The sequence below is a fragment of the Chiloscyllium plagiosum genome, chromosome 19 (assembly GCF_004010195.1).
Source record: "Chiloscyllium plagiosum isolate BGI_BamShark_2017 chromosome 19, ASM401019v2, whole genome shotgun sequence".
In the NCBI taxonomy this organism is placed as follows: Eukaryota; Metazoa; Chordata; class Chondrichthyes; order Orectolobiformes; family Hemiscylliidae; genus Chiloscyllium; species Chiloscyllium plagiosum.
Window position 1 is genome coordinate 51995825 of NC_057728.1, and position 13874 is coordinate 52009698.

General features: G+C 41.3%; 1 protein-coding gene across 1 annotated transcript in view; it reads right to left on the bottom strand.

Moving 5' to 3' along the window:
- Nucleotides 1–13874, bottom strand: part of polr3b (polymerase (RNA) III (DNA directed) polypeptide B) — a 95219-nt gene that overhangs the window by 34837 nt on the left and 46508 nt on the right. The window contains exons 17-20 of the mRNA XM_043709862.1: nucleotides 13388–13462; nucleotides 9644–9742; nucleotides 6395–6522; nucleotides 3554–3763 (exon numbers count right to left, since the gene is read on the bottom strand). Coding sequence (XP_043565797.1) covers nucleotides 3554–3763; nucleotides 6395–6522; nucleotides 9644–9742; nucleotides 13388–13462 — 512 coding nt within the window. The remainder of the gene's footprint in view (nucleotides 1–3553; nucleotides 3764–6394; nucleotides 6523–9643; nucleotides 9743–13387; nucleotides 13463–13874) is intronic.

The following is a 13874-nucleotide window of genomic DNA, read 5'->3' on the forward strand; positions in this document are numbered from 1 at the left end:
ACAAGAGGTAGATGAGACAGAGACATTACAGAGATGGGAATAGGCAGTATTGCTGATGGCAGCATTCCTGAAGAAGGGCTCATGCCCGAAACGTCGATTCTCCTGCTCCTTGGATGCTGCCTGACCTGCTGCGTTTTTCCAGCAACACATTTTCAATATTGCTGATGGAGCAGACGTGGTCAGAAGCCTATTCCTGGGTCAAATATGACATCTAATTCTAGAACTATCCAAGATTTCTGCACTTTGAATTTTGCACTATTTTACATCCCCAATTTTAAATTGTTTTACAATAAACCTCAATGGAATCAATTTATGTAAAGGGGCAGTACAGAGAGATCTGGGTGTTCTTGTACACCAGTCAATGAAGGCAAGCAGCAGGTAGTGAAGAAGGCTAATAGCATGCTGGCCTTCATAACAAGAGGAATTGAGTATAGAAGCAAAGAGGTGCTTCTGCAGCTGTACAGGGCCCTGGTGAGACCACACCTGGAGTACTGTGTGCAGTTCTGGTCTCCAAATTTGAGAAAAGACATTCTGGCTATTGAGGGAGTGCAGTGTAGGTTCACGGGGTCAATTCCTGGAATGGCAGGATTACCTTACACTGAAAGACTGAAGCGACTGGGCTTGTATACCCTTGAGTTTCGAAGATTGAGAGGGGATCTAATTGAGACGTATACGTTTATGAAAGGATTGGACACTCTGGCAGTAGGAAACATATTTCCACTGATGGGCGAGTGCTGAACCAGAGGACACAGCTTAAAAATACGGGGTAGACCATTTAGGACAGAGATGAGGAGAAACTTCTTCACCCAGAGAGTGGTGGCTGTGTGGAATGCTCTGCCCCAGAGGGCAGTGGAGGCCCACTCTCTGGATTCATTTAAGAAAGAGTTGGATAGAGCTCTCAAAGATAGTGGAATCAAGGGTTATGGAGATAAGGCAGGAACAGGATACTGATTAGGAATGATAAGCCATGATAAGCCATGATTATATTGAATGGCGGTGCAGGCTCGAAGGGCTGAATGGCCTACTCCTGCACTTATTGTCTATTGCCAGTTTTGTTTTTTGCAATCAGAGCTCACAGCACTGGAGTTCCTTTTATGAAACCCTCAGCCTCTAAACTCCTCTCGCCATTTGTCTGAATATCACCTCCTGACAACAGTATCTTTCAAACATTGCTTACCCCATTTTGGAGGTTTCAAAATTGTTACCAATCACACTGAGTACTGTGAAGGAGTGGTGCAGATATTCTTGATTAGGAAGACCTTTCAGAGCATGGAGGGGGTACCCTGAGAGAATGAGGGACCCAGCTGGAGCAGGGCTTTGCTTCTATAACTGGGTCAGAGATCCATAGTGGCCATTACTACCTGGGAGCCTGCAGCTCCACTTGAGGGTCTCGACCCCACTTTGGGAAGCCCTGCCTCAAGATGGACATTTTGTTTGATTACATCTGAAATGCCTTCAACATTTTACTGCATTAAAGGGTGCAACAGAAAAACAAGCTGCTGTTGTAATGGTGACTAATACCCACAATTCGTAACTGCCTAATCGTTCCAACTTACGGTGATTATAAACAAGAGCAGATGCTCTGTTGCTGTTTGTTTTGAATTTGTCGGGTTCAAGGCTGCAAAGAAATATAATACCTACTGATTTTCGTCTAGATGGTGTGCCCGAGAGATTAATCTTTCATACTAGCAATCTCTAGGTCAAAGGAAGTGTGATGGACATCACAGATTAACAATGCAGTGCAGTTTCATACGGAGTACACGAGGTTCCAACATCTGAGGAGTTAACAAGGACTTGGGTAGGTCCTTGGCTCAAGAGCTAACGGTGGTCAAAATGTGAGCCTCCAATTCAGACTTCACAGTTGGAGTTCAGTGGTTGCAATGGCAGGCCAATCCAAAGATGCTTTGCAATGGCCATTTTCAAAAGTTTTGTTAAGATTAAAGCCCAATTAGGCAATCCATTGACTGCTGACATTGAGTCTCTACTTTCTGGTGGGGTGGGAGCACATATCCTATCTGTGAGGGGTACCAGATAATCAGAGGCTGACTGCACTCTGGCATAAATCAGTTGCAGTGGCCACTGTTCACCTTGCAGCAGGTCCCAGAGGTTGGGGCATCAACACTGGAGCCCTCTCTCACAGAAGAAAGTGAATGGAGCAGGAACACCGAGAAGGCCCTAGCAAGGGGGAGCAGTGATAAAGATCAGAGTTGCGTCCTTCCTGCAAGTGGTCCTTCTGTTGGACATAGGAAGAGCATACATCTTGTATCCAACCCACTAACAAGTTTATAGGCACTGGCTGTTTGCCCACATGGCGCAGTTTAACACCAGTGGCACCACCATGAGACCCTTAAAGGTGAGTTTCCCAAATAATGGGTTACAACTGCCAGTGAGGTACAGAGAGGATTTTGTGGACACGAGCATTAACAGCAGTAAGGCCCCCGTCCTGTAAATCCTTATTTTCTTTTAAATGGTGGTCTAGGCTTAATGGGCCCGTAATGTTTGACCCCAACTTCTACTCCAAAAAAGGCCAATGGAAATGTTGGTGCTTTAAAAAATCCCCAAAGATCAAACACTTTTCTGGTTTGCACATCCCATCCCCAGGCTCACCCTCTCTCCCCACTGACCCCTCACACCAACTTCCTTTAGACCTCACTGTGGGATGGGGGTGAGTCACAACCGTTGTCAAGAATGCTGCAACAGTGGAAAACGTTTCAGGAAGCACGGACTCTGGGACATCCAGGCGAAGCCAATGCCTTCCCAAAAGGGTACACAAGGTGGTCTTCACCCAAACCCCTCATCAAATTCCACCCCACGTTTGTAACAAATGGAATTTGGACAGTTGTCCTGCTTTGTAGTATTTAATATGGAAGCTTTGGAGTCCATTGCCTGGAACACACAAGGAATGACCAGCGACACTGTACCCTACACCAGGAAGAGAGTGTTAATTTGCTGAGTTCACATTTCCATGGTAAATTGAATGTCATTCTGATGATTGTGACTAGGTAAATCTCAGGTTGCTGGTGTTACTGGTGAAGCCAACAAGCCTATGCCAGCCATAGCTCAGTGAACAGCACTCCTCTGAACAGAAGGTTGCAGGTTCAAGTCCACTCCATAAGAATTGAACAAAAACCTGGGGTGACACATACTGAAAGAGTGCTGCACTGCCAAGTGCCATCACTTGGCTGAGATGTTATTCTTGCCTCTAACACAAATTGTGAAAACTTCAATTTTATTATTCGAAAGTACACAAGTGAAGTTCACCCAAAGAGTGTCCTGGCCAACATTTATCTCACAACCAACATCACCAAATCAAATTATTTGGTCATTATCACCTTGATTTTTTTGTTGTAGAACATGCTATTTGCAAATTATCTGTGTTTCCTAAATAACGAGGACAATTTCACTACCAAAAGCATTTCATTTTCAAATGTCTTGAGGAGATGACAGGCAAGTTCTTTCCTCCTCCTTAGTGGTTAACAAAAAACACACAATTCTGCAAATTAAGAGAATAAATTGAAAAGGTTAAGGAATTAAATAATTTGGCCTACATCACCTCTGTCCAAAGAAGCCTTATTTAGGACGAGAGCATCTTCAATATCATAACCGCTGTAGCTCATCACAGCCACTGTGGCATTCTGCCCCGCTGGGAGCTTTTCAAAGTCAATCAGCTCTATGGATTTGGTTTTCACCATGGGTTTCTGAGGATAGGCGAGCAGGTACATGAGGGTGTCAATCCGATTCCGCTGGTTGTAGCCTATGGTACCTGCAGAGACACAAGACAGAATTCATCAGCTGCATGATGAAAATAATCTTATAGCAACTGGGTGATTTCATCTTTATGTATAAATCAAATTTAAAATCAAAATCACGTGAAAGAAAGCAAAATTCCAACCTGAAACAGGTGCAATAAGAACAGATAACCTCCCCTTAATTAAATTTGAATCATTTTTTTTTTAGTTGGGGCTTCATTAGGTTCTTGGTTACAATATAAAAATTCATGGATTGCCTTTAGAATCACTCCTGATGAAGGGCTTATGCCTGAAATGTCGACACTCCTGCTCCTCGGATGCTGCCTGACCTGCTCTCCTTTTCCAGCGCCACACTTCAACTTTAGGATCATTTACCCTTGGAAAAGGCAAGACCTTGAATAATCCAGTTTTTGTCACAACTAGGAATATATTAGTTCAGCAGGACATTGGGAAATTGCTGTTTAGTAAATTCATATGTTATTAGCAAATGCAGAAACAAACAATTTCATTGCTCTGACAAATAGTATCGGCTTAGTGATCTATTTTCCAAACAGAATAGAATCCATAGAATCCCAACAGTGTGGAAGGAGGCCATTTGGCTCATCCAGTCCATAATGACCCTCCAAAGAGATCCCACTCAGATGCACCTCCCTACCCTATCCCCATACCCTACATTTCCCATGGCTAATCTACCTAACCTACACATTCCTGGATACTATGGACAATTTAGCAAGGCCAATCCACCTAACCTGCATATCTTTGGATTATGGGAGGAAACTGAACCACCGAAAGGAAACCCACGTGGACACAGGGAGAATGTGCAAACTCTACACAGAGAGTCACCCGAGGGTGAAATCGAACTCAAGTCCCTGGTGCTGTGAGGCACTAGTACTAACCAGTATGCCATACTGCCCCAAACATAACCTGCTGAGGAGCAAGCATATGAGTTTCTGTAGTGTAAACTTGGTAATTATTTAAATATTTGAAATAAACTCTGTAAGGACCTCTGCTTTGGTTTTGTTCCTGGCTTGACCCTGCTTGGTGCACAACTTCTTAAACCGCTGAGAGCAAGGGATTGTTACCGCAGCTCAATCTTGATCAAAAAGGAGGGAAACTTAGAAAATTGCAGGCACACAAATTTACACAATATATAAACTGAGTATAAACTGAAAATACAGATGTTGCATGGACTACTTTAAGCAATTTCTTTAATAGGTCTTTTACTGTTTCATTTAAACGTAATCAGTTAAAAAAGGAAGGCAATGGGAAAAGGGCAGAGGAATGGGACTAACTGATATATTTTTTAAACAAATGGCCTCCTTCTGTGATATTTAATTCTAACAGAAAGTTGGTTCTCAAAGTCATCACATCAGTCTCACACCCTCCTCATCTTTCCTTTAAGATTTTTTCATACTTTTTTTTGCAAGTTATTATTGAATCTATGTCCATTGCTTTTTGTAAGGTCAATGCAATATCCTACTAAAAACAATTTCCCATCTTCTTTTTGGTTCTTTTGTTAGTTATCTTAAATCTCATTACTCACACCATCGAAACCTCTTGTAATTTTAAACACCTCTTATAAAATCTCCCCTTAACCTTCCTCGGTCCAGTCTTTCCTCATAACTGAAGTCCCTCATCCCAAATATCCTTAAGTAAATCTGATTGTGTGGGAAGTTGGTTCAGCCAATAGTCCTCAGTTAAAAGCAATTCGTTTTTTTTCACAAAGGCTGCACAGTGTCACGATGGTGCCATTAATCATGGCTATGCATTCAACCTGCTCAACATTTACATCCATGTTTCGACAGTCACCTCGCTTTCTAACGTCAGAAGTGACGACCAGTCACTGTATCCAGGGAGCTGATTGTACAAGCTCAGGTCTGGGCAGCTGAATACACCAGCCACACAGGGAAAAAAAAAACAGACAATGAATTGCAAATGACACTCCAAAACAAAAACACAAAAAGCTTCACACACAAAACCAACAATGGGACTCTGCATATATATCGATTTGCAGTTCTGTATGCACTGATCCTACTTAACTGTGTGTGGCAACAAACTGTTCACTTTGAAAATGATGTCAAACGGGTACAAACACAGAAAGCAATTAGGAGAAATCTTTAGTGCTGGTCTTGCACCACTGACCCACTCCCAGTAAAGAGCAGTGACAGGAACAACGCACAACGAAACAAATGCTCAGAAAATCAGTACAGGAACAGAGTGATAAATAATGTCCTTCACAATATAATCAAGAATTATTGAATTTACCACAGGGAAAGTGGTCGCTCAACTTTGCTTTAAACTGATCCAATCTCATCAAATCATATTTCCCTTCCTTTCTTCCCCTCTTATTTTATAAGCTGGCTTTCAAATCTTTGTCAAATTTCCTTTAAATAAATTGCATGCCCTGTATCTCTGGCTCCTTAGGATAAAGCATTCCCTGTTTGAATAACAGCTTTGTGAACAAAAATTACTCTAATCACCCCTTCACTTCAGCCAATGACAATTCTCAGTCTGGCTCTCTTGTGACCCATTCACCAACCAGTTGGAACAAACTCACTCTTTGATTATTCAGTTTCTCTTTCCTTCAGAAATAGGCTGTTTAAGCAGAAGTTGCATGAACGTTTCACAAGGTAAGTAACTCTTACCCATGGCTTGCTTCCCCATGGCACACTGGTAGGTGTTCCTTGGAGACTGATTGTGGTGAGGGTAGGGAATTAGCCCTGCACATACACCAAGAAGCGTAAATGGCTCAATTTCCAAGTGGGTCGTAAATCTGTAATAATCAGCGAGAGAAAATTTCAAATCACTTTAAACAGGAAAACAATACAGAAATATCAATATTCGCACATCGGAAATGCCAGCAGGAAAGTAGAACGGAGCGACCTGCTTACTTAATTCTAGCTCATCCATTACAATAATTCTGAAAATAAAAGAGTTCTAGAATGGGAATTAAGTGTATTAGAAGCAGTTTTTTTTTCCATAGAACAACATTGCCTCCACAGAAGAAACAAGTTGAGAGAGAAATTTGATACAGATGTTCAAAACAATAAAGTAAATAAGGAGAAAATGCTTCCAGTGGTAGAAGGGTTTGTAACCAGAAGTGACAGAATTAAAATAATTGGTAAAACAGCCAGAGGGGAGACGGGAATGTGCTTTAAGCAACTGGAATGCACGACTCAAAAGGAGCAACTGAAGCAGATTCAACAGCAATTTTCAAAAAGGAATTGCAAATATATGCAAACAGAAAACATCTCAAAGGCTACGTAGAAAGAGGACAGCGGAACTACTTCAGTAAGGTCTAAGCATAAGCTGGTCAAACAGGTTGAACAGAAGAACCCTCAGCTGTTCCACACAATTCAGAGAATACTGTTGTTGATAAAGTGCCTTTGACATGAAGAGAAAATCTAATGTGTTTCACAAATAGCCACACAACCAAAACTAAAACTGTAGCTCTACAATTAATCAATAATATTCACATTCGAGCCCACAGCAGCTGCAAGAACTTGCTAACAAGTATGAACGACCATACAGTCATGGAGATGCATCTCTGGTCCTGGGTTCTGTGGGTGCTTGCCTGGCAAAGGAGCCTGATGCTAGCGCAGCAAATTTTGCATGTTAATGGGAGGTGGAGATGTTCCTTGGCTTGGAGATCATCCACATAATATCACATTATGGACGTAGATTTGCTTGCTGAGCTGAAAGATTCATTTCCAGACGTTTCGTTACCTTTCTAGGTAACATCTTCAGTGGACCTCATGTGAAGCAATGCTGAAAACTCCTGCTTTCTATTTATATGTTTGGGTTTTGTTGGATTGGTGGTGTCATTTCCTGTGAAGTCACTTCCTGTTCTTTTTCCCAGGGGGTGGTAGATGGAATTTAACTCGATGTGTTTGTTGACAGAGTTCCGGTTGGAATGCCATGCTTCTAGAAATTCTCGTGACACGTGAGAAGTGGATGGTGCCAACACTCACATTTGGATAAAACTCGAGATGATAATATAAGGGGAAAAGCTGCCAGGAGCCCTGGCCAGATTTGTTCTGCAGTATATGTGCTCAGCTCTGTATACCTACTTTTGTGGCCCCTGTATTTACATGGTAAATCCAATTGAGTTTTCAGTCATAGTTGGACTTCGCGTGGCCTTAGCTCCACATATCTGCTATCTCACCATCACTCTTGATTCCTTTACTGTGCACTAAATTATCTGTCTGAGCTTTAAAAACGTTCAATGAGGAAGCCTCAACCATTTCACTAGACAGGGAATTCCATAGATTCACAATCCTCTAGGTTAGTTCCTTCTCAATTCAGTCCTAAATCTGCTCCCGCCAATTTTGAGACTATGCCCTGTTATTCTAGTCTCACCAGAAGGTGGAAACATCCTCTCTATTTGTACCTTACATATTCCCCGAATAATTTTATATATTTCTACAAGATCCCCCTCAGTCTTCTAAATTCCAATGAATATAATCCCAGTCTACTCAGTCTCCCCTCATAAACCAAACCCCTCAACTCCAGAATCAACCTCCTCTGCACTCCTTTTAATGCCAGTACATCCTTTCTCAAGTAAGGAAACCAAAACTGCACTGAGTACTCCAGGTGTGACCTTGCATTACCCTATACAGCGATAATATAACCTTTCTGCTTTTAAACTCAATCCCTTTAGCAATGAAGGACAAAATTCCATTTGCCTTGCTTAATTACCTGTTACACCTGCAGACCAACATTGTGATTCCTGCACAAGGACACCCAGGTCTCTCTGCATAACAACACACTGCAACTTCTGACCATTCAAGTAATAGTCTTTTTACTGCTATTTCTACCAAAATGGATGACTTCACATTTATTAACATTGTATTCCATGTGAAAGACCTTTGCCCACTCACTTAAACTATGTCCTTTTGCAAATTTTCTCAGTCGTCTACACACTTTGGTCTACCACTCACCTTAATCATTTGCAAACTTTGACACACTACACATGGTCCCCAACTCCAAATCATCTATGTAAATTGTGAATAATTGTGATCCCAACACTGATCCCTGAGGTACACTACTAATTACTGTCAAAAATGTGTGGCACTGGAAAGGCACAGGTCAGACAGCATCTGGAGGAGCAGGAGTCAACATTTTGGGCATAAGCCCTTCATCAGTCCTCTCCTGCTCCTTGGATGCTGCTGCTGTGCTTTTCCAGCGCCACACTCTTCAACTCCAACTCCCAAGCATCAGCAGTCCTCACCTCTCTTACACCACAGATTGCCAACCAGAATAGCACTCGTTTATTTTTAGTCTTTGCTTCCTGATGGTTAAGAAATCCTCTATCCATGCTAATACATTGCCCATAATGCCATGCACCTTTATCTTATGCAGCAGCCTTTTGTGTGGCACCTGGTCAAATGCCTTTTGGAAATCTAGATACACCACATGTACTTGTCCCCGTTGTCCACACAGTGTTCATAGCGTCTTCATAGAATTCCAGAAGATTAGTTAAGCATGACCTGCCCTTCATGAACCCATGCTGTGTCTACCCAACAGGACAATTTCTATCAAGATCCCACACAATGTAAACTAAAGTAAAAATCTGGAGATTCTCCACTCCAAATGACTTTTGTTAAATTGGAGTTTAACGAGGTGGAAAGAATTTTGCTGCATTAGGGGATCAAAGATATGGAGGAAAGAGAGAGAAATGGAAGTTTAGATACAGATCCACTATGATCTGATGGATAACAGAACAGAATTGAGGGGTTGAATGCTTTCTTCCAAGTTGCGTATTTATAACATTTTATATCCAGGCATCATTACCCTACACATGGACTTTTTAAAGTTAAAACGAAAAATATTTTCTGTGTGCAGAATTATTTTTATATAAAATCATTCCTGTAATTATAAGTTTCTAAACTTACTTGTTGATCATATGCTCATAAAGTGCAATATAGCAATCATTTTCTTCATTGACATCAAGGTATTCCACTAATCCTTCATGCAGGAAGTCTTCAAAGGACCTGGTCAGGAATCATAAAAATTAAACCAACCTTCACATTAATACACAAGAAAATGCTAAGGATGCTGGAAATCTGAAATGTTTCCTTTCATTGCTTGTTCCATTCCCAGTTTCTTTTGTCTGGCATCATCACTCCCTTTAGACATGTAACCTGCTTTTCACCTCACCCATTCCCTGACCTGCTGAGTTCTTCCAGGATTGTGTTCATTACAGCGGAGGTATCTTCAACCCCTAAACTGTATCTTTATTTCCTTAAATGCCGTTTATCCAACTCCTCCCTAATTTTTTAAATTAAATCAGCATTCGTAGCCTCAGACAGAAGGTTTTCAATATTTATCGACCAAGCAAGAAAGATCAGCAGGGGAAAGTCCAAAAAAAAAACCACTGAGCATGTGCAGTAACCATGATTAAAAAGAATGCACTTTATTCAGAGAACCTCATTATTTTTGAAACCATGCCAAAATGAAGTAGTACTATTAAAACACATCCTAAATGCGGGAATACCTGCACATAACTAAAGGTTTTACGAAGCAAGTAAAATAAGTGGTTGTGTCAATCATGGCTCAGTTGGTAGTATACGCATTCATCTCTGAGTCACAAGATTTCAGACTGAATTCCCACCCAAGACTTGATGACACGAGAATGGTTCGTGTGCACAGTCCCAGAAATGAAAAGCTTAACATAAGGAACATTTGAGGACTCTAGGTCTATACTCAAAGTTCAGAAGGATGAGGGGAGGTCAAATCGAAACTTACAGAATACTGAATGGCCTGGACAGAGATGGTGGGAAGTCGTTTCCATTGGTAAGAGAGAATAGGACCAGAGGGCACAGCCTTACATTAAAGGGAAGACCTTTTAGAATGGTGATAAGTAGAAATTTCTTCAGCTAGAGAGTGGTGAATCTATGGAATTCACTGCCACAGAAGTCTGTGCAGGTCACTAAGTGTATTTAAGATGGAGATAGATAAGTTCTTGATTGTCAAGGGGATCAAGGGTTTTGGAGAGAAAGCGGGAGATTGGGATTCAGAAACATAATTAGCCCAAGATTGAATGGCGGAGCAGACTCAACAGGCTGAATGGCCTAATTTCTGCTCCTATGTCTTATGGACAAAAATTATAGCTGTTGCAGCAGCAGTATTGCAGTGCTGCACTGTTATACCTGCTGTCACATGAGACGTTAAACAGAGGCAGAATCTGCTTTCAGGTGGGCAAGATAGATCCCATGGCAATTTTACAAAGTTGAGTTATTCCCAATGTCAATACTGATTCCTTAAATCAACGTCACACCTTAGATTAGATTAGATTACTTAGTGTGGAAACAGGCCCTCGGCCCAACAAGTCCACAGTGACTCTCCAAAGAGCAACCCACCCAAATCCATTCGCCTACATTTACCCCTTCACCTAACACTGCGGGCAATTTAGCATGGCCAATTCACCTAACCTACACATTTCTGGACTGTGGGAGGAAACCGGAGCACTCGGAGGAAACCCACGCAGACACGGAGAATGTGCAAACTCCAGGCAGTTGCCTGAGATGGGAATTGAACCCGGGTCTCTGGCGCTATGAGACAGCAGTTCTAACCACTGGATTGTATGATTATTTCCGCATTGTTGTTTGTTAAGAGTTTGCTGTAGCCAATCTGGCTGTCTTGTTTAGAGTCATAGAGCTGTACAGCATGGAAACAGACGCTTTAGTCCAACTCATCTATGCCTTATAACAATAACTACACTTCAAAGTACACTTAATTGTCTGTAAAATGCTTCATGTCTGGTTGTGACAGGTGCTATATAAATGAAGAGTTTTCTCTCAAAGGAAAAAGGCCAATGAGTTTCATCACTGGCCTTGGAGAAAGTACAATATAGGTTTACAAGAATGATACCCTGGATTCAAGGGTTATATGGACAGATTAAACAAATTAGGCCTGTTTTCTCCAGAATTTAGAGGGTTAATAGGCAATCTGATCAAAGTCTTCAAGATATTAACAGGAAATGACAGGGTAGATAAAGATAACTGTTTTCTCTGGTTGGGGGATCCTAGAACTAAGGGCATAGTCTAAAACATTAAGGCCAGATCATTCAGGAGGGACGTTAGGAAGCACTTCTACACACAGAGGGTGGTAGAGGTTTGGAATTCTCTTCCACAAACAGCAGTCGAAGCTACATCAGTCATTAGCTTTAACGCTGAGACGGATATATTTTTGTTAAGCAAAAGGTATGAAGTAGTATGGGCCAAAGACAGGGATATGGGCCAAAGGCAGGTATATGGAGTTAGGCCACAGATCAGCCACAATTTCAATGAATGGTAGAACAGGCTAGAGGGGCTGAATGGCCTACTCTTATTCCTAGGCTTTGTGTTCTGTATCCCAAGGTCTCATTTATCCACACAAATGTTTCATTTTCCCCTCATCTGCACTTCTGTTTCTGAAGGTCGAAATTTATGTGTACCTGGACACACAAATCCACTGGGAATGTCACTCTTTGAGGTCTATTTCCATTCTAATGGAGGAGCTTTTCTACACTTTGTGACAAATTGCAAATCAAAAGGCACATACTGCACAGCAGATTTTACAGCATTCAGTCAAACCCAACAAGGTTATTGAGTGCACACCTTTGTTAATTTTGCTGCTTTTCTCTGAGACACAAATGCTGTTTTGTTCTGGCAGCCTGTCCTTTGAATTCACCAACGGTTTAAAGAAAAACCACCAGTCTTAATGGTCACGCATGTTACAGTGTTAGTCCTCGCTGCTTCCATAGTAACAGGGAAAGCACACACATGAAATCTGTGGAATGAGTGATGCGTTCAGGTACAGGTACGACAACTTGCTTTGAAGGTGGCTAACATCCATGAAATTCTACCAAACTTCAACAGCCAAATGAACATCAAAGGAACGAAAAGAAGGGGATTAGTACCGAGCATTTCATTGATAGACCAGCTAGCTCAAAAGTTACGCAAAAAGGAAATGTTTATAAAATTCAATTGAATATTCAAGATTGCAGAGACATCCTGAAGACACAGAAATAATTCTTTTGGATTAAAAGTAATTGTGAGGCATAATTTTTAGCTCATGTTCCCTGTGGGCTGAGAACACATCAGCCATGATTGAATGGCAGAGCAAACTCAGTGGACGAATTGGCCTAAATCTGCTCCCATCTCTTATGGTCAGCATTTTACTGACTTGTTTTTTTTAAATCTGAGTAGTAAGGCTAGTGAAAACACTGGCAGGGATTTGGGACCTAATCCGGATTCATGATATAGGGAGCAAAATATTTCAGACTAAAACGAAGGCATCAAACTGACCTGCTGTGATCTCCAGCATTTGTTGTTTTCATCAATATCAGTTTTCCTCATCTTGTGCCCTTCTACATGTCATGCACATTTAAAACAGTCAGCAGTTGGGCAATCAGCTGAAAACCACTCAACAGCTAGCTACTAGGCAGAAACTGGGCAGCAAAAAGAACAGGCCAGAAATTTGCTTGCTCTGTAAGGAAATTCTGATTCTCCACCTAACAGAATCACCCAGTGTCCTGGACTGACCCACTGTGGGATTGCAAGGGAAGGAATAAACTGCTACCACAGTGTACATTAAGCCACCTATTTCAACAAAAATAAAACACATTGATGTTCGTAAATTAATATTGAGGTCACCTGTAGCCCTGAGATAGCTCTTCAATATGCTTATTTGTCACTGCTGGTTGTCTGTTCTTCACAATAATGTAGGGCCTAAACAAAATTAAGCAAAGAATTTTTCATTAGAGCGGCAAATATTCTCTAGCTCAATCAATGACTTTTTCAGGGAAAAAGCATTTGGAGAACAAAACTAAATTATTCAAATTCTATTTTAAATCGTAATAATCAGGTAAAGCGCAAATCTTCATTTTTAGAGCACAAATGCAAGAAGCATGCATACACTAAATTTCAGGCAGCATTATCCAATTTGTACTATCTCAAATGGATTTTACATTTAAGCACACAGTTCAGTCTACAACACGTTTCTTCAATACAAATTGACTTTAACACGAGTGAAGAATTTAGACCTATATTTGTAGAACACAAACTTTCTTTACCTGTATTGGCTATAACGCCAATTCCGACCCCATTAGTTTAAACGGTACGGCTATGCGCAATTTTCTTA